Source organism: Talpa europaea (genome assembly GCF_964194135.1).
Source record: "Talpa europaea genome assembly, contig: HAP1_SCAFFOLD_60, whole genome shotgun sequence".
In the NCBI taxonomy this organism is placed as follows: Eukaryota; Metazoa; Chordata; class Mammalia; order Eulipotyphla; family Talpidae; genus Talpa; species Talpa europaea.
In genome coordinates, this window is record NW_028168043.1 from 163,596 (window position 1) to 183,928 (window position 20,333).

At 65.7% G+C, this 20,333-nt stretch overlaps 1 protein-coding gene across 2 annotated transcripts in view; it reads right to left on the bottom strand.

Moving 5' to 3' along the window:
• CACNA1B (calcium voltage-gated channel subunit alpha1 B) overlaps window positions 1-20,275 on the bottom strand; it is a gene marked incomplete at both ends in the record, with an annotated part of 88,087 nt that extends 67,812 nt beyond the window's left edge. For both annotated transcript variants that reach the window (XM_084259720.1, XM_084259721.1), the window contains 6 exons: window positions 1,045-1,238; window positions 1,345-1,497; window positions 2,077-2,168; window positions 17,079-17,218; window positions 19,303-19,424; window positions 20,002-20,275. In XM_084259720.1, the coding sequence (XP_084115846.1) occupies window positions 1,045-1,238; window positions 1,345-1,497; window positions 2,077-2,168; window positions 17,079-17,218; window positions 19,303-19,424; window positions 20,002-20,275 (975 nt within the window). The remainder of the gene's footprint in view (window positions 1-1,044; window positions 1,239-1,344; window positions 1,498-2,076; window positions 2,169-17,078; window positions 17,219-19,302; window positions 19,425-20,001) is intronic.
• Window positions 20,276-20,333: the final 58 nt, after the last annotated feature.

The window sequence follows — 20,333 nt, forward strand, 5'->3', positions numbered from 1 at the left end:
CACAGGACGGCAGCAAGGAGTGGGTGAGGCGCGGAGGACGCAGCCCTGGGCGCCAGCGGGAGGTGCCACCTCCTCAGCCAGCTGGCAAGTTCCTGAAAGGTCAACCCCGGGACACCCCCAACTGGCAGCCCCACGCCCAGGGGCACACTCAGAGAAGTGAAACCTGTACAAGAAAGTTCCCAGCCGTCTTGTTCCTTGGTGTAAAAAGTGGCAACGGCCCACCCACTGGGACGCCAGCCAAGCCGGGTCAGCATGCAAGGACGCGTCTGAGAGGACAGAGCCGGGGTGTGGACGCTGGACGCTGCCGCCGCGGGCTGCACCAAAGACACAGAAGCTACGACACCATGAGGGGCCTCACCCCCACAAGACGGGGGACACGGGCAGGGCTGTCCACGGTGCTGGGGGCGGCGCAGGTGGTGGTCTGGGACCTTGCGTGGGCACAGCCGCTGCAGGAGCTGGTGGGTCTGTGGTGTGGACGGCGCCCCCCAGCGCCATTCCAGATGGGAGCCCGCCGACACCCGGCCGGGACGGGGCCCTACAAAGCGCTTGAAGGAGGAACCGCAGCACTGAGCCCCCACCGCGGCCAGGGGACAGCGAGGGAGTCGCTTCTCGTTCACAGTGTGAAACTTACGTCCCCAAACGCAGACAAAGTCACTCCCAAGAAAAGGGAAATCACAGGCCAGGAGCGGGGCAGCGCCGTGCGGGGAGCTAGCTAAGGGGCGCCCTGGCCACACCAACACAGGAAAAGCCCCTCCTCAGCAGTCGGCTCCCACCAGTCACTGCCAGGAGAGCAGGCTGGGGCTGCCTGGACGTCCAGGGGTGGGAGGCAGGGCCTCCACCTCACTGCGCCCCACCCAGACGGGAGGTAAGCGGGGAGACGTGAGAGCAGGTGTGGGGTGACGCATGTGTCCACAGAGGAAGTCCCCGGGAAGCTCCACTTCCTGGAATGGGGGGGCGGCGAGCCCACGAGGCACAGGGTGGGCACCGGCTCTGCGCCGCCTGCCCAGGCGGCAGCACGGCCTCCGCCTCCCCACCGGCACTCACGTTGTAGAGGATGTCGGTCCAGCCCTCCATGGTGATGCACTGGAACACGGTCAGGATGGCAAACAGGATGTTGTCGAAGTTGGTGATGCCGAAGTTGGGGCCGCGCCAGTACAGCCGGCACTCGGTGTCGCCCTCGCACAGCCGCGCCGGCGCCTCCTGGCCGCAGGGGAAGTCGCCCACCGGGTCCGTGACCTCTGCGCCCCGGGAGAAGCAGCAGGCCCTGAGCCCCAGACCCGCGCAGCCCCGGGGAGCCCGCGCCCCCTGCGCCCCCGCCCCCCGCGCCCGCGCCCGCGCCCTCACCAGAGCTGTTGGGGAAGCAGGCCTTGTGGAACTTGCCCATGTAGAACTCCAGGCCGATGATGGCGAACATGAGGATGGCGAAGAAGAGCAGCAGCCCGATCTGCAGCAGCGGGACCATGGCCTTCATGATGGACTTGAGCACCACCTGCAAGCCTGGCCGCGCCGTCGGGGTCAGGGGCGCCGGCCGTGGGAAGCCCAGCGGGGCAGGGGTCCGGGCCAGGCGCGGGGTGCGGCGCAGCGCGGCTGAGGCCCCGGGAAGGGAGCGGCCGCTGGGGCGGAGGAGGTGAAGGGGAGCCCGGGGTGGGGGGGGGCCGGGGGCGCAGGGCGAGAAGGCGAGGGGGAGCCCGGGGAAGGGGGTGCAGAGCCGAGAGGGCGAGGGGGAGCCCGGGGGAGGGGGTGCAGGGCCGAGAGAGCGAGGGGGAGCCTGGGGGAGGGGGTGCAGGGCCGAGAGGGCGAGGGGGAGCCCGGGGGCGGGGGGCAGGGGGCACAGGGCCAGCAGGGGTGCATCAGAGCTGCGGGTTCTGGAAGCCGAGAAAGGGCCCCCGGGAGGGCGGGGGGCTGGGCGGGGCCTTGGTGGGCGGGGCCTGATGGGGCGGGGCCTGGGCGGGGCGCGGCTCTGTGGGGCGGGGTGGGGCCGGGAGGGCGGGGCCAGGCTCGGGGGCGGGGTCTGGGGAGGGGCGGGGCTCCAGGGCGGGGGCGGGGTCTGGGCGGGGCGGGGCCTCGGCGACTCACTGGGAATCCCGGACACGAGCTTCAGCGGCCGCAGCACGCGCACGGCCCGCAGGGTGCGCAGGTCGAAGTCGGTGCCCGCCGTGGCCAGGATCCTGCGGGGACCGGGGCGTCTGCGGGCGGCCGGCCGGGCCCGCCGCGTCCTCCGCGCTGTCCTGTCCGAGCGGGACCGGCCAGGCCGCGCAGGCCCGAGGCGCCGCCCTCCCTCCCTCCCTCCCTCCCTCCCGCCGCCCCGGCCCCGGCGCCCCCGCCTCGAGCCTGCCGGCCGCGGCGACCCGCTGGGTCACAGCAGGGGTCGGGCCCGAAGCCGCGGAAGCCCAGAGGACAGCGGGCGGCGGCCCCCCGGGCCGGGGGACCTTCGGGAGCCGCGTCCACGGCGCCCGGCAAGCGGCGCGCACACGGCGCGGGGCCTCCGCGCACGACGGGGCACCCCGCACCCCGCCCCGCACCCCCCAGGCACGCGCGCAAGCCTGACTTCGAGTGGCCGCGAGCCTCGACGGACACTTCCCCGCGGGAGACACGGCCGGCGCGGGCCCGGGGAGCGGCCGGACTCTCTGTCCGGGAGGCGCGGGCGACGCCGCACACGGCGCTCCGCCACCCGAAGTCAGGCGGGGCCTCCCCGGGCGCGCGGCTCAACGCGACCCACGGCGCGGTCGCGGCCTCTGCGCCCCAGGCCCATCCCCGGCCAGCGAGCGGCCCGCGCGGGCGAGCGGACCCCGCCTCCCCCGGGCCTCGGCGGGGCTCAGCGGATCCGCCGTCCCGCTCCCCACGGTCCCCGGTGAACCCTCCCACAGCCCCTGGCCTGTACCCCAGCTCTAGTGTGCACAAATAGATAAATCTTCTTTTAAAAGCCTTTATGAAAAAAAAAAGACAAGAAGGCCTCGCTGGGCTGCGCCGGTTCGATCCCCGGCCCCGTGAGGGTCCCACACAGCGCGCAGACCTCTCCTGCCGCCCGCCGCTCCCCTCAGCAGTGTCCTTCGGTCCTTCTGCCTGCTCTGCTCCCCGCTCTGGCTCTGGTGGATCCTCTCACCCTCCCGCGCTTCTGACTGTGCCCAGTGCTTGTATCAATAAACAAATAAATATATTTAAAAAAAAAAATTGAACATCTACACAGGCACTAAAGCCTTAAAAAAAAAAAGACAAGAAATAAGAAATGTTGGCAACAATGCGCAGGAAAGGGAACTCTGGGCACTGTTTATGGGAATATAAATTGGTGGAGCCACTATGAAAACCAGTATGGAGTGAAAATAGAGTCATCGTATGATGCAAAAAATTTGACTTCTGAGTAGTTACCTGAAGAAAATGAAAACACAATCTGCATTCCTGTTCTTTGCCATATTGCTCACAGTGGTCAAGATATGCAAACCACCTAAATGTCCATCAACAGATGAAGAAAATGCCTGCATACATGCATCCCTTATGATAGAATACTATTCAGCCATTAAAAAGAATCAAATCTTGCCATTTGTGATGATACAGATGAACCTTAAGGGCATCATGTTAAGTGAAGTAAGTCAGACAAAGAAAGATAATGCCATATGAAATCACTTACCTGTGGAATCTTTAATAAAAACAAAAACCAAATTCAAAAAACAGAGGCAGATTGATGGTAACCAGAGGTGAGAGATGGATGAAATGAACAGCAGGGCTGAAAAATTAAGTTTCAATAGATTCTAAAAGATAGGTATCATGCAAAATATCTTCTCTGATAACAATGGGATAAAGTTAGAAATCAAGAACTACAAATAAAACTGTAAAATTGACAAAACTGTAGAAATTCAACACATTTTTTAAACCACCAATGGGTCAAAGAAAAAAAATCACAAGGGAATTTTTAAAATACCTAATGATGAAAACAAAAATACAACATACCAAAGCTTATGGGCTGTTGCAGCAGAAGGAACTGCTAAGGGGTGAGTCCACAATTAGAAATACTTACATTAAAAAATAAGAACAAGCTAAACCCAAAACTAGCAGGAGGAAGGAAACATCAGAAAGACCAGAACAGAGATAAACAAGATAGAGATTAGAAAAAAAAATTAATGAAACAAAAAGTCGGTTCTTTTAAAAGAGCAACAAAATTGACAAACCATTACTCAGGTGGAATGAGAGAAAGGACAGATGACTCAAACGGTAGATGTCATAAATGAAAGTGATACATCATTACCAGTTCTACAGAAATAAAGAGAATATTAGCACTCTGAGCAATTGTATGCCAACAAGTTGTATAACCTGGGTGAAGTGGACAAATTCCTAGAAAAACAAACCCACGAAGACTACACCCAAGAGAATTAGAAAATATGAACTGACGTAAAACTAGTAAGACGACTGAATCAGTAATCAAAAATCTCCTTAAAGAAGTGTGCTAGGGCCTCCCTCGTGGCACAAGGGGCTAAGCACAGCACTATGAAGCTATCCGCAGCCTCTGCAGCACGAGTTCAATTCCTGACCGGCCAGGGAGCAACCCACATGGCGCAGCAGAACTCTCCTGTCTCGCCCACTGCTCCCCTCAGCAGTGTATCTCAGTACATCTGCCTGTTCTGTTCTGCTCCCCACTGTGGTGAATCTTCTCACCCCCCACACCTCTGGCCTGTACCCCAGCTGTTGTATGCATAACTAAATAAATCTTTAAAAAAAAAAGTGCTAGACTGGATGACTTTAGTGGCAAGTTATATCAAGTATTTAAGAAAAACACTGGTCCTTCTCAAACATTTCCAAAAAATTGAAGAAGAGGGAACACTTTCTATTGTGTTCTATAAGGCCAGCATTATCTTGATACCAAGTCAGTATAAGAAAGCTACAGACCGGGCCTCCCCGGTGGCGCAGCGGTTGAGCGCTGGGTTGCGAAGCTGCCCGCGGCCCCTGCGGCGCCGGTTCGATCCCCGGCTGCTCCCCGGCCAACGGAGGAGGGTCCCACATGGCACGCAGACCTCTCCTGCCGCCCGCTGCTCCCCTCAGCAGTGTACTTCGGTCCTTCTGCCTGCTCTGCTCCCCGCTCTGGCTCTGGTGGATTCTCTCGCCCTCCCGCGCTTCTGACTGTACCCAGTGCATGTATAAACAAAACAAACAAACAAACCAGCAAACAAATAAATAAAGCATGCCTCTATTTAAAAAAAAAAAAAAAAAAAAAAAAAAAAAAAAAGAAAGCTACAGACCAATGTTGCAAATGAAAAGTGGTGCCAACATCCTGAACAAATATGCTAGCAAACAGAATTCAGCAGCATGTGAAAGGGATTATATAGCATGACTGAGCGAGATTTATTCCCGGAATGCAAGGATGGTTCCTATGTGAAAGTGAATCAACTTAATACACCACACAACAAAATGCAGGGGGAAACACATGAGCACCTCAATTGAGGCAGAAAGATCATCTGACAAAATTCAGCACCATTTCATGAAACACTCAAAATTTCATGAAACACTCAAAATTTCCAGCAACACAAGGAAATTATATAAGACACATGCAAACAACATGCTTATGAAGCTTCTCCTCCGAGATCTGGGCAAGGGAAGGAAGAGTGCCCACTTTCGCCACTTCCATTCAAAAAGTACTAGAAGTTCCAAGCAGAGCACATAGACAGTCAAAGAAATAAAAGAGCCAAATTGGAAACCAAAAAGTAAAATTATCTTTGCTTACAGATTATATAACCTTAAAAAACTCTGAAGATTGCACTCAAAAAAAAAGTTGCATTTCTATGCACAATGGATAATCTGAAAAGGAAATAAAACACTTTCGTTCATAATAGCATTAAAAGGGGTAAAATATCTAGGAATTAATGAAGGAAGTGAAAGACTTGTTAATGAAAACTATGAGGCGTGGCTAAAACATAAAGACAGATGGAATTTCATATCTTACAGACTCTACTTAATCTCTATCAAAATACCAATGGGGGCCTTCCTGGTGACGCAAGGGTTAGGACACAACCTGTGAAGCTGTCCACAGCCTCTGCCTCTGATTCCCAGCCAACCAGGGAGCTTCCCGCATGGCGCAGCAGACCTCTCCTGACTCGCCCGCTGCTCCCCTCAGCAGTGGATTTCAGTCAGTCTGCCTGTTCTGCTCTCCACTCTGTCTCTGGTGAATTCTCTCACCCCCCCCCCACACACACACACCTCTGGCCTGTACCCCAGCTCTTGTATAAATAAATAAATCTTTTTTAAAAATCCCAATGGGTTTTTTTTTCCAGAAATAGTAAAAACCATGCTGAAATTCATATGGAATATCAACAGGCCATGAAAAGCGAAAATAATCTTGAAAAAGAAGAAAGCTAGAGGATTCAAACTTCCTGATTTGAAAACTCACTACAACAGTAATCAAAACACTGTGGCACTAGCATAAAGACAGATATGAAGACCAATGGAATAGAACAGAGAGCCTGAAGCAACCTCACCTGTACGCCTGACTGCCTCTCAACAAGGCTGCAAGAGCACCGCTGGGGCGGGACGTCTCTTCAACCAGTGGTGCTGGGGAAACCGACTATCAACATGCAAAGGAACTACCCTACATGGGCTACAAAAAGCAATTCAGGGTCCCCCCCGGTGGCGCAGTGGTTGAGCGCTGGGTTGCGAAGCTGCCCACAGCCTCTGCAGCGCCAGTTCGATCCCCGGCCACCGGGTGAGGGTCCCACATGGCGCGCAGACCTCTCCTGCCGCCCGCTGCTCCCCTCAGCAGTGCATTTCTTCTGTCAGTCCGCCTGTTCTGTTCCCCGCTCTGGCTCTGGTGAATTCAAAGAGGCATGTATATTTATTGATTTATGATTTATTTATTTGTTTGTTTGTTTGTTTTGTTTATCCAAGCACTGGGTAGAGTCAGAAGCGCGGGAGGGTGAGAGAATTCACCAGAGCCAGAGTGGGGAGCAGAGCAGGCAGAAGGACCGAAGGACACTGCTGAGGGGAGCGGCGGGCGGCAGGAGAGGTCTGCGCGCCATGCGGGACCCTCCTCCGGTGGCCGGGGAGTGGCCGGGAATAGAACCGGCGCCGCAGAGGCTGCGGGCAACTTCGCAACCCAGCACTCAACCGCTGCACCACCGGGGAGGCCCTGGCTCTGGTGAATTCTCTCACCCTCCTGCGCTTCTGAATGTACTCAGTGCTTGTATAAATAAATGAATAAATCTTTTTTTAAAAAAAGCAATTCAAAGATGGGCCCAAATCTAAAAATAATACCCCAAATTATAAAACTCTTAAAAGAAAACAAAGAGGGCCTCCCAGGTGGCGCAAGGGGTTAAGACGGGGCCTATGAAGCTGTCTGCAGCCTCTGCAGCACAAGTTCAATCCGCCAGCCAGGGAGAAACCCGCATGGCGCAGCAGACCTCTCCTGCCGCCCGCTGCTCCCCTCAGCAGTGTCTTTGGTCCGTCTGCCTGTTCTGCTCCCCATTCTGTCTCTGGTGAATCCCCTCACCCCTGACACCTCTGGCCTGTACCCCAGCTCTTGTATGCATAAATAAATCAATCTGAAAAAAAGAAAACAAAGGGCCAAGATTTGTGGCAGTGAATTTGGCAAAGATTTCTTGAATATGACACCAAAAGCACCAGCAACAACAATAGATTAACTGAACTTCATGCAAATGTGAAAGGTTTGTGCATCACAAGGCAATCGCAGCAGGTTATAATGAAGCCAAAGAGTGGGAGGAAATGTTTGCAAACCACATACCTGACAAGGAAGTCACTTCTGGAACACATGAAGAACTCTGACAATCCAACAACAAAAAACAATCACGTAAAAAGGGGCAAAGGGCTCGAGCAGACATTTTCCCAAGACGCACAAGCTCCAGTACGCCCAGAGGTGGTGCTGCACCCAGAGGCTGGCTCCTGGGGGGGCGCTGGGGGACGAGCCTGGGCTGCTAAAGCACACGCAGCCAGGGGAGGCCGCAGGAGGGGCTGCAGCACGGTCACCGGCGGGGACTGGCGGCCTGCAGGAGACTGGACAACACTGAGGAACTACACCAGAAGCCCACGGGCGCTGGCGGCCTGCTCTCGTCGCTGCGCCGGGAGGTGGACCATCACCGCCAGCAGAACCCCCTGCCCAGCACCGCTGACAGCCCCGGGTGGCGGCGGCAGCACAGCCAGAGTGACCAGGGGCCTGGGCACGCCCCCGGGCAAGGGAAGCGGGCCCACAGCAAGGGTAAGGCACCCGCCGCGGACGACGACCCCGACGTGGTGCCCCGTGAGGTGGGTCCAAGAAGAGGTGAAGTAGGCCCAGTCCCCGCGGAGAGCTGCGGCCAACGCCTGCCCTGGGCTCGGCGGCAGGACGAGGCTTTGCGGGTGGTGGCCGCAGAGCAGGGGGCACTGCAGTGGGGGGGCTATAGCGACGCACCTGAGGCGAGATATCCTATATCGTGGGAAAATAAACAAGGATAATTTTTAAAAGGCTAGAAAATAAAAAGTTTACAGAAAATAAACCCTAACTTCTGCGACGAATACCAGAGAACACTCGGGATCACAAGGCGGGCAGAGGTCCACAAAGACATGAACCTCGGGGACCAGGCCGGCCGGTGGGACAATAAAAAGCAAAAAGATGCTCTCGAGAAAAGGAAAAGGAAAGGCATTGGTGATGCGTGTCACTGACGGCGACCTGGTTTCAGAAGAAAGAATTTCTGAAAAGTCACGTGAAAACCACAAACACCCTCTTGGGAGGACCCGCAAGCAGAGCCGCCCAGAGCGAACACCTGCCCCCCAGCACCTGCCCCATGGAGAACCTGCCCCCCCAGCACCTGCCCCATGGAGCACCTGCCTCCCTAGCACCTGCCCCCCTCCCCTGAGCATCTACCCCCCCGGAGCACCTGCCCCCCCAGCACCTGCCCCCCCCCCCGAGCATCTATCCCCCCGGAGCATCTACCCCCCCCAGCACCTGCCCCCTGGAGCACATGCTCCCCCCAGCACCTGCACCCACCAGCACCTGCCCCACCCACCCCACGTCAGTCAGGCAGGTGAGCCTCACGGGCCTTTTATGGAACTGTGCACTTCCCGGATCATGTAATGGGCCAATCAGGTGCGAGCTATGAGCTGATTGGTGCTAAATGGCCCAATCAGCCACAAGATTGAAAACCGGTCCAATCAGACTTGCGGGCGGGGCTTCCGGAGGGGGGGCGCCAGGCCCTGGAGGAAGGAGGAGGGCTCAGAAAAGCAGCGTCCGGAAGGCCCCAGGGGGGAGGAGCCGGAGGCCTGGCCACAGACGGGCCTCCGTCCTGTCTCTGATGTCGCCCGAGAGGAGCCCCAAGGCCCGGCCTGGGTCCCAAAGAGCTGCTGTTGCTGGTGCCGCCCGACAACTCCCCCGGGGCTGTGACACTGAGTGTCTCCGACCCCGCCTCAGAGGGTCCAGCAGTGGCCATGCCGACCGGCCAGTGCCGTCCAGTGCTCCTGGCGACTGGTGGCACCATCACTGATGGTCCCTGGGTGAGGCGGCCGCCACTTGTGGCCACACGAGCGCTCCGGCTCCCTGCTTGTAAGACACCCCGGGGGCTGTTCCTGGAGCCTGCGGTCTCCTGCAGCTGGGGCCGGGGGGCCACCACAGTAGCTTGTCCTCTCATCGGGCCCTGTCCTTTGTCAGGCTGTAGTCCACAGGCCCCTGTGGTGTGGGTGTTCTATTGCTACAGTCCCTGGTTTTTGGCATTTGGGGGGCTTATTTTGGCAGCTCTCTGGTCTCTGAGCCTGGGCAAGTGGGTGGCTGTTCCGTCCTTCCATCCGGCCTCCTGCCTTGTTGCCCACTCCTGTTCCAATACCGCTGCAGAGCGGCAGCTGGAAAGCAGACCCAGGAGGTGCCCAGCACTTTGAGCTCCTGCACAGCGGGGCCAGGAGCTGCTGTGTCTCCTGGACAGTGGCCACGTGTGCACTCTCATGGGGTATCCCCCAACCCTGGCAGCACCCCCTAGTCTCAGCCACGCCCTCAGGAGTTGAGGGAGCCTCTGCCCCTATAGGGCTATAACCCTAATATTTCAGAGTCCCACAAGAAAGGGAGAAAGAAAGGTGCTGAAGACTCCCCTAAGTTGACAAGAGACTTTAACTGACAGAATCAAGAAGTCAAGTGAATCCAAAGTAAGACAAAGCCAAAGACACTGACAAGGAGCTTATCACAGTCAACTTCCGAGAAGAAACAATGCAGCTTGTGACAGCTGGGCGCTGGAAACTGGAATGGACTGGGTGATGATGAAGCTGTTTCCTCACGTATGGTGATGCCATCGTAGTCATGGAAACCAGCGTCCTATTCCTGGAATGCTAGAGAGGGAGCTTCCCAGTGCTACAAGTTTTCAGTGACTCAGCAAAACGGACGATGCAGGGAGAAGGGTCTAAATAAGAGACGGAACCGGCATACCGGGCTTCGACACACAGCTAAAAGTAAAGGATGGAGAAAGCTGCCTCACGCGGGCAGTAGTCACAGAGAGGCTGGGCGAGCAGCGCCGGGTGAGGCAGGCCCTGGATGCGTGGCCTAAGCAGGCTGGGAGACATGCAGCCAGCACACGGGCCGCAGAGCAGAGGGCATGGAGGAGAAGCAGGGTGCGTGCTGCAGCAGAAGGGCTGGCACCCCTGGACAGCCAACAGGGCTGTGGGGCCCACAGGATGCGGGGGGCTTCCCAGATGCCCGGGCAGCCCCTGGGTGCTGGTGGCACCACAAGGCGACGGGCACACCTTCCCGAGCGCCTGGCACCGGAGCAGAGGGGCCTGTGGGGCCTACACCAGGCCGGTGTGTCCTCCAGCCAGGGAGTCAGACTGGAAATCAGCTGGGGAGGAGTCCAGGGAATCGCCCACACCTGCGCGCTGCAGGCTCCTGGCAGTGCCGGGCCCCAGCAGCGGCCTGGAGGAAGAGTCTGAACACATGGCACTAAAGGAGCAGCATTCTCAAAAATAAATAAATGATCAAAGATGCGCAGCACTGAGCGTAGGCGAAAGCACAAATATCGGGGTGTGTGGACACAGCTGGACCGAGCTGGGCAGGCCTGGGGCTCGCCCCACGCCCCAAGAAGGCCGCCCAGTGCCGCCACCCAGGCGAGCAGGCCGCGGGGATTCAGGGGCAAAGCCGGCGCGCCTTTCAGAGGAAGAAGAAAACCACGGAACTGAAGTCTGGCTCTGGGGAAAGACCAGCAAAACCCCGCACTCGCAGGAGACGCGGCAGGGAGCAGCGCAAGGGAGCAGCAGCGGCGGGCGGCCGGGCGAGGCCCAGCGCGGGGCGGGGAGCCAGGCCACCCCAGTCCGGACCCCGAGAACGCGACCCGCGAAGGCCCAGCACAGGCCGGGCGCGCCACACCCGCGGCCTTACGGCGTCCGGCGAGCGCTGTCCGGGCCCGCCCGACTCACCCGGGAGCCCGGCCGTCCTCACCGCAGCCCCGAGCGCCGCGTCCAGGCCCAGCGCGAGGCCTGTGCCCCGGGCCCGGCCGCGGGCGGCGGCAAGGGCAGGGCGGGGGCTCGGCCCAGCGCCGGCAGCCGGGCTCGGGCCCCGCGCGCCTCGACTCCGCGCCAGGCGCCCCCGCCGGACTCGCCCGGAGCCGCCAGGCGGGCGCCGGGAAGACCCTGCAGGCCCCGCCCGGGCCCCGCCGCGCGGGGCGAGCAGGACAGAGCGCGGGCCCGGGCACACGCCGCGGGCCGGGCTGCAGGTGGCCGCGCCGCGCGGGAGCGAAAGTCCGAGAAGGCGCAACGTCCGAGACGCGGGTCCAGCGCGCCCCGGGGCTCCAGGGGCTGGAGGGGCTCCCGCGCGGCCGGCCGGAGAGGCGCGCCCGGCAGAACAAAGCGCGGGGCCCGCAGGATTCGCGCCCGGGGCACCGCGAGCCCGGCCAGCGCTCGAGGACGCGGCCGCGGGGCAGGGAGGACGCGCCGTGGGGGGACCGGCAGGGAGGGACCCGCGGGGCGCAGACTCCCCGCCGCCCTCAGCGTGGCGCCCCGGCCCCCGCCGGCTCTGGGGAGGCCGGTCACCCCCGCGGCCCGCGCCCCAGCCCGTGCAGCGCGCACCCGCAAACCTTTAAGAAAAAAGGAAATTAACGGAATTTAATGAAAAGACTCTGCATGCAGTGACATCATCCCCAAGTTCACGGAGATGAAAAAGTGAGAAAAATCCTAAAAAGCTCAATCTGAAAAAAAATACCAGTGGGAGGGACTGGCCCAGCTCCAAGGCCCGCGCCCCCCGCGGCCGAGAGGGGGGGCCGAGGCCCCGCCCACGCCCGGCGAGGAGGCGCGTCCGGCGGGGCTGGGCGCAGGGGCCGAGGGGGCCCCCGGGGTCCCTGGGCGCACGCAGGCCCGCCGGGGCCCCGCACGGCGAGGACACGCTCAGCGAGGGGGCGGCCACCGCCCAGCCCCGGCCGGCCGAGGCGCTGGCGACCGCCCAGGCGGCCCCGCCGGCCCGCGCTGGCCCCCAGGCCCCCGGGGGCGCCGCCCGAAGCGAAGCCGCGAGATGCGCCCGGGCGCAGCCCTTGCCCGCGCCGCCTCCCGCGCCCGCCGAGGGCCAGGTGGGCCGGAGCCGGGGCCGCCCGCCGCGTGGCAGAGCCAGACGCCCAGACGCCCTGCACAGGACGCCCCAAAACAGCAGGCTGTGGGCGGCGGGCAGGAGCCGCCCCCCCCCGCGCCCTCCCCGCGCCCTCCCCGCGCCCTCCCCCGCCCCCACCCCCCCCACCCCCCCCACCCCCCGCAGGCCGGCCTTGGGGTCCCGAGGAACAAAGCCCCAGGCCTGACCCGGCTTGGCAGAGCGCCCCGCGGGGAGGATCACAGCCTCCCCGGGCGGGCGCGCTGCGGGGCTCCGTTCTCAGGCTGCGGGGCGCCGGCTCCGGCTCCGCCGCTCGGCCCCGCCCTGCCCACTGGCGCTGGGCCTGGCTTCTCGGGGAGGAGGTGACCCTGCACCCGCTTCTCAGGCCCAGGGAGGTCCTGCCCGCCCGGCCCGGGGGCCCCTGCGTGGCAGCCGCCCGGAGGAGTGAGCAGGGCCGGCGTCAGGGGCCGGGGAGGGAGGCCCCATTTCAGCCGGGCCCCCCACACTCTGGCCTGCAGCCGCCGCGCACGAGCCCTCTGCAGAGGGGCATGGCCGGGCGTGGGGCCAGCCGGGAGCCGGGGGCTGTGGGCAGGGAGGACACACAGGGCCCTGCCTGCCCCCCGGCCTGGGTCCCCGCCCGCCCCCCCGCTGCGGCCCAGGCAGCAGCTTCGCTCTGGCTTAGTAACACGGGAGGGGGCGCTCTCCCCCACAGCGACTGTCAGCTCTCAGCTCGCGCTCCCCAGTGTGAAATGGGGGTGGTGAGGGGAGCAGCCTGCGATGAGAGGGAAGGGAGGTTCCAGCCACCAGCCAGCTCGGCACAGCACCCCTTCCCCCATGAAGCTGGGGGCGCTGCCGGGGCTCCCCTGATTCCACCTCCAAGGCTTCCCAGCTCACGTAGGTGTCACTGCCCACCGCGCCTCCCAGCCCGGCCCTCCCCGGCCGCCCACTGCCGACCCCAGGGCCGGCCTCCCCACCACACCATGAGCCCCAAGACCAGGGCCCGCACCCCCGACACCCCCACCACGCACAGGAGCCCCAGGACCAGGGCAGCATCCAGCACAGCTGAGCTCCAGGTCTGAGGGTGGGTGAGTTGGGGCTGAAGTTGAGGGTGCTGGGCCTCAGCCCTGCCCCCCACATGAGGGAGATCAGCAGGCAGGAAGGACCTGGCTATGGCTCCCTCCCCCATTCCCCCCAAAAGAGTAAAAAGGATCCTAAGACCAAGGAAGGGGGAAACAAGAGAGCAGGACACCCCCGGCAGCCACCCCTCCCCCTCCAGTCACCCAGTCTAGCGGGGGGCCAGGAGGCAGGAGGCCCGCAGCCACACGCCCCCCGCCCCCCGCCCCCCACCCTGGTGGCTGAACTCACGTGGCCCAGCTCTGCCCCGCGGCGGCGAGCCAGTGTCTCCACACGGCACATGGACAGCCCCACGGGCAGTCTGCGCCCTCGGTGATGCCCCAACCTCAGAGCCCCAATCGTGGGGCCGCCAGAGCCTCCCAGTCCCTCCCCTGTCCCCTCCTCCCTGGCCCAGGCAATGCTGAGGCCACTTCCAGGCCTGGGAAGAGAGAGGAACCCCCAACCCTATGGCACTGAGCCCCCAGAACCCCCAATCCAATGGCACAGACCCCAGAACTCCCAGCCCAACAGCACTGACTCCCTAGAGCCCCCAACCTGACAGCACAGACCCCCAGAACGCCCAACCCAATGGCACAGACACCCCTGGGGCCTCCAACCCGATGGCACTGGCCCCCCCAGAACCTCTAATCGGACGGCACTGATGCCCCAGGACCCCCAACCAGAGAGCACAAGCCCCAGGCCCCCAGGAGGAGTAGCCAGCCGGCCCCAGCCCCGCCCCAGCCCCTGCGTGCGCGCAGCCCCCCTCCCCTGGCGTCCCGGGGCGGCGGCTCTAATTACAGTCCTGGAGAGAAATCCCAGTTTAATTTGGAGCCACAGGAGCTGCAGTCGGAGAGTCCCCGGGGCCCTGCCGGCCGCGCTGGAGCCGGTGGTGACGGGAGCTGGGCCGGCGGGACACGGCTTCACGGTTCTGGGGCGCTGCCCAGGGCTGAAGGACCCTGACCCCGACTCCCCTCAGGACCGCAGAGGGGGCGCCCGGGGGGCTGGGGTGCGGGACTCGGGAGGGTCCTGAGGGAACCCTGGGCCGGGGACCCGTCCCGCCGAGCGATGTCAGAGGGTTCCTGGGGCGCGGCCAGACCCCCGCCTCCCCCCGGCAGCAGGCCCCACTGCCCTCCAGTCACCGCCTCTGCCCTCCTGCCCCCTCCCCGCCGGGCTCGGCTGCCCGCACCTCAGGGAGGGACGACCGGCCGCGCCGCCCCCGACTGTCCCACAGCTCAGCACGGCGGTCAGCGCGGGAGGGCGCCCGGAGGGGGGGGGGGTGTTGGGTTGGGTGTGGCCGGGGCTGTTCACAGGCCCCCCCCCCGCCCCCTCCCCCTCGGGCGCCTGCGCTGCGGGCTCCTCCCCTGCAACTGGGGCACAGGCCTGGACTCCGCCTCCCCTCGCCCGCCAGGACCCTCTCCAGCCCGGGTGCACCCCAGCCCCGCTGCCCAGACCCTGGCCAGCTCCTGCCCCGGCTCTCATCTGCTTTGCTGCAAAACCCCCAAAGGTAGCCCAGGCCACCCCACACGGCCGCCTCCAGCCCCAGACGTCTTTCGGGACCCCCGCCCGGAGGGGCCAGTGCGGGCTCTGCCCCTGACGCCGCCCCGCCTGACATTCCCCCGCCCCACCCGGACTCTCTGGCGTGCTGGGGGGCACAGGCGTGCCTGGGGGCTCTGCCTGGTCCCACCCTGTCCTGGGCCGACCCCTCCGGCCAGAGACCTCCCAGACACCCGACCCCGGGCGAGAAGAGGGAGCGGGCACTGCGGCGGCCAGCCTTGCGCCGGACACGGCCGGGCCGTGAAAGCAAAACAGGGCGGGGCCGAGCCCCAGGGCAGCCCCAGCTCCCCACGGGCGGCCAGCCCCCCAGACCTCCCCGCCAGCCGGGGCAGAGGGCACCCCACGGCCTCTGGGACGAGGAGCTTCCGGGCAACGGGGCTCCCAGCCAGCGCCGCCCCCCAGGCCCCGGGCCCCTGAGCACCAACTACTGGGTCCTAATTAAAACAGCGGCGTGACAACCGGCAGCCCCCGCGCCCGCGGAAGGCGGCTCAGCCTCGCCCCAGCAGACCCCGCGGTCCACAGACCCCACCCCCCACGCGGGACCAGCTCTCGCCCGGCAAAGGGCCCCGGGGTGAGCGCCCTCCCTGCCTGGGGGTGCCCCAGCCCAGCAGCACTCTGGGGGAGGCCAGGGGCAGGGACGCCACGGGGCTGACTCCCTGGGGCGCAGCCGCTGGGGCCGGCCGCGATGCGCAAGGAGGGACGAGAGAGGAGACGAGACGGGGTGAGGAGCGGCAGAGCGCGCCGGGGAGAGACAGACGGACAGACGCCCAGCCCAGACAGAGGCGGGGCGGGGTCCCGCAGGCTCCGGGTCCCTGACCCCACGCACGCCCCGGGCCCCTTTGGCCCATGCACAAGGCACCCACGGCCCATTAACGCGGCAGACGCCCCGGCCCCCAGGGGCCGCCCCCAGCGAGGCTCTGGGGACACCCTGAAAAATAAGCCGCCTCTCGTCCTTGGGGACCCCGGCGCGAGGGAGGTGCGGTAAACAGCCAGAGCAGCGCCCCGCCCACCCGGGGCCACCCAGTGCGGGGCCCAGCTCTGGGACCAGGGCCACGGCAGCCCCGGGAGGGTCTGTCTGCGCCTGCACAACCTCGGGACCTGGCGGGCACTGCCCACTGCCCACCCTCCCCATCGTGAACAGCCGGAGCCGCCCGGGGAAACAGTCCAGGCTCCTGCCCCCCAGCACTGCACAGACGGGCAAGCCAGACCCCCGGAGCTGCAGGAAGTCCCAGGCCAGCCATGATGCCCCAGGGAGGGACAGGCCAGGCGGAGGCGGCCCCGACACCCAGGGCCACAGCGACCCCGCAGGTGGCTGTGTGCAGGGAGGAGGCAGCCGCGGCAGCCGACCCCACACGCAAGAACCACATGGCCGCCCGGCCCGGCCCAGGGGCACATGTCCTCGCCTGCCGAGGGACGAGGCTGGACACCCTGCCCCCGCCCTGCTCGGTCCTGCCTCCTCCGCCCGGGCTCTAAGTCTGGGGCAGCACAGGCTTCAGCCCTGGCCCCGGCACGGCCCCTGGACTTGGGGCGGGCAGTTGTGTGGGCAAATCCCCCACCGCCCCCACCAGAGCGGCCTCAACCCCTGGCCAGGGCGCAGAGCCCACCCAGCCGGGCAGGTGGGAAGGCCGAGCTGGGGCTACGCCGGGTGCAGATCCCGGAGCTGGCCTGCACCCCCAACTCACTTCCCAGATGCCCGGCTGCCCTGGAGTCACGGCTGGGGTCGTCCGAGGGCAGTGGTGGGTACCCCAAGGGCAGGGACTGGACACACCCAGGCTTGCCCGGCGGGGGCCAGGCAGGGGCTGGTGCCCGTGTGTGCTCCAGCCACGGCGGCAGCCCTTCCCGCCAGCCCCGCCCCCATCACCCGGCCGCCGCCGGGTTCCAGGCTGTGGGCACCTACCCCGTGAGCACCACCACGAAGTCCATGACATTCCAGCCGTTGCGCAGGTAGGAGCCCTTGTGGAAGGCGAAGCCCAGCGCAATGATCTTGATGCCCGCCTCGAAGCAGAAGATGCCGATGAAGTAGGGTTCCGTGTCGTCCTGCGGGCACAGGGCCAGTGAGCCGCTGTCCGCTCGCCGCCCACCACATGCCCCCCAGCACCGAGGCTGTGCAAGCGGGGTGCCAGGCGACCCCTGCAGCCCCACAGCCAGAGGCAGGGGGGACACTTGGGCCCCCCCTCACGTCTAGGGCTGGACACCGGGGCTGAGGCTAAGGGCAGGCCTGGGGGAGCTCAGCGTCCAGCCGCAACAGGGGCCCCCGGTGCAGGGCAGGTGTGACCCCAGGGTGAAGGGCGGGCAGTGCCATGCCGCCAGCTGCACCTCCACTCAGACAGGCCCGGGTCTGAACAGGGGGCCCCAACCTGTAGCCCGGGGAGGCAGCGCCACGTGGGGCCCTCCAGGTGCTGTGGAAGTGGCCAAGGCCGTGCTGGGGCCAGGGCAGGAGCCCAGGGAAACTGACCACAGAGGGGGCAAGGAGCCGGCCCACGCCCAGCCCTTCCCCGCAGCAGGCCTGACAGGCCTGACCCAGAGGTTCTTGTCCAGCTGACACAGGGGTCCTCTCCTAGGAGGCTGCCAAGGCCCGATGCAGCCGGGCCAGCAAACAGGCCCCGCAAGAGCGGCTGGAGCAGCAGGAGCAGCCACCAGGAGCGGGGGGGGGGGGGGGGGGGGGGCTGTCTGCCTGGGCACACAGCACCCCCCTGCGGGCTGGCCTGGGGCAGGTGGGTGGCGGCCGCAACCTGGCCTGGGGGATTGGGGGCCTGCTGGAGCAGGCGGGTGGTGGCGGGGCAGGTGGGAAGCGGAGTCCCGAGATGGGGAGCTGGAGAGGCCCTGCCTGACCGGGTCGCCCAGACAGAACCAGCCCCGACCCGCTCCCGCCTGGACCCGGCAGCGCCACCTCCTCCCAGCCCGCCTCCGCCTCCGGCTCTGTCTGCCCTGCCGCTGCCAAGGCCGGTGTCCGCGCGCTGGGGTCAGCCAAGGGCTCCTCCGGCCTCCGGGCCAGGCTGGTGTGTCCCCTGGAAGTGTCTGCCCCATCATCACACGGAGGCTCTCGCCTCTGAGGCAGGAGCCCAGACCTGGCTGCAGACCCACTCAAGCCAGCGGGAGCCGGCCTGGCCGCCGAGCACCGGCCGCCCTGCCCCCCATCTGCCGTCTGGGTCCCGCCGGCCCTGCTCCCTGGGCTTTCTCGAAAACGTGAGGACGGCCTGCGGGCGCCGGCCAAGCCCTCACTCCCAGGCTCTCCTCCGGCTCCCACAGGCACGTTCTCTGCACGGCAGGCGCCGGGCCCTGGGGACGGCCACTCTGCTGCGCCGCGCCCGGGTCAGTCCCAATGGAGGCCACAAGGCAGCGCGGCCTCACTCTGCACCCCACACCTGCCCGTGCCCCGGCCGCCCCCCGGTGCCCTGCACAGCGCTTCCCATGGCCTGTCCCTCCCTCACTGCCAGCCGGCACGGAACCTGGACCTGCGTGTCTACACTGAGGCCAGGGGTGAGCCACTGGGCAGGGTGTGGGGAAGACCATGGGCTCCAGGCACCAGCGCCCCAAGACACTGCCCGCGAAGGCCTTGGCCCTGCCCAAGGCCGGCACCCTCTGGCGACCCAGCGCCAGCCCCTTCCTCCAGGTGTCCAGAGCCGCCGGGCCCGGGCTGAGGCTCAGGGGGTGGGCAGGGGTGAGGGCCCCGCGCCTGAGCAGGGCTGAACCCCCAGGCCCCAGCATCCCTCTGCCCTGTCCCGCCAGAGCCCCAGCGGGCCCCCGGCCACCCCCCCTGGGCCGCCCAAGCCCCCCGCGAAGCCTTGGCAGGACCAGGTGAAACAGCAGGTGCTGGGGGGGCGGCTCCCGGGGCCGACGACTCCCTGGGCCCCGCGGCCAGTGTGGTCTCCCGGGCCGGCCGCGCCCACGCCCCCGCCCCAGGCGCAGACGAGGGTTCCCGGTCAGGCGGGGGCGGTCCGCGCTGGGGCCGCGGCTGCTGTGGGGGCGCGGCCGCCGCGATCACCGCGCCGCCCGCCCCCGCCCGGCCGCCCAGTCACCGCCCCGGTGGCGCCTCCAGCCCTTCCTCGCCGAGGGCGGCGCCGCGCAGGCCGCCCCGCCGCCGGCGCCCCGCCAGCGCCCCGCCGCCCCCGCGCGCTCACCAGCCGCTCGGACATGGGCGTCTTGTCGCCGTCAGGCAGGTGCTGCTCCAGCGCCAGCACGATGCAGTTGGCGATGATGGTGGCCAGGATCATGTACTCGAACGGCGTGCGCGCGTCAAGGACTGGCCGGAGCGCGCGGGCAGCCGCCGCCCCGGGGCCGCCAGGGCCCGGCCCAGCCCTCCCGCGGGGCCGCCGCCCGCCCCGCCCGCCCCGCCCGCCCCGCCGGCCCGGCCCGGCCCGGCCCGGCCCGCGCGCCGCGAGGCGGGGCCTCCGCAGCCGCGACCGCCGGCCCCTCGGCCGTCAGCACCGCGGACAGCGCCCGGCGCCGGGGGGGGGGGGACCCCGCGCAGGCGCACAGCCCCCGCCGCGCGCCCCGCCGACACGGCGCGTGAACACACATGTCGGGCCCGCGGGCCACGCACGCGCAGGCGGCCCGGGCCGCCCGCACCGCCGCCCGCGCCGCCGCCAGGCCCGGCCCGGGCGGTCGCGCCCTCGGGGCCTCCGGGCGCGGGGCCGGGTCCCCCGGGGGGGGCTCCGCCCAGGCCCGGCCCGCGGCCGCACACGCGCTCGCGGCGCCCGGAGAGGGGCCCGCGCCCCGCCCGCCCCGCCGCGCCCCCGCCCCGGCCCCGGCCCCGGCCCCGGCCCCGCCCGCCCCGCGCCCGCCCGCCCCGCGCCCGCCCGCCCGCCCGCCGGGAGGATATGGCCACTCGGTGATGCGCTTGGCGTATTTGCGGACGACGTTGTCCTCGCTGAAGACGAAGAGCGAGCGGTTGACGGTGAGGCAGTTCTGCTTGACCGGGATCGGGTTGTACAGCGCCATGGTGCGCGCGCGCTGCGCGATCGACTGCTTGTACAGCCCGCGCGCGCCCGGCGGGGCCCCCGCGCCCCCCGCGCCGCCCGCCGCGCCCCGCGGCCGCTCCCCGCCGCCGGCGCCGCCATAGCGGCCGCCCAGCTCGTCCCCGAAGCGCACCATGGCCCCGGGGCGCCGCGCGCCTCCCCGGCCGCCGCCCGCAGGGAGGGCGCGGGCGCCG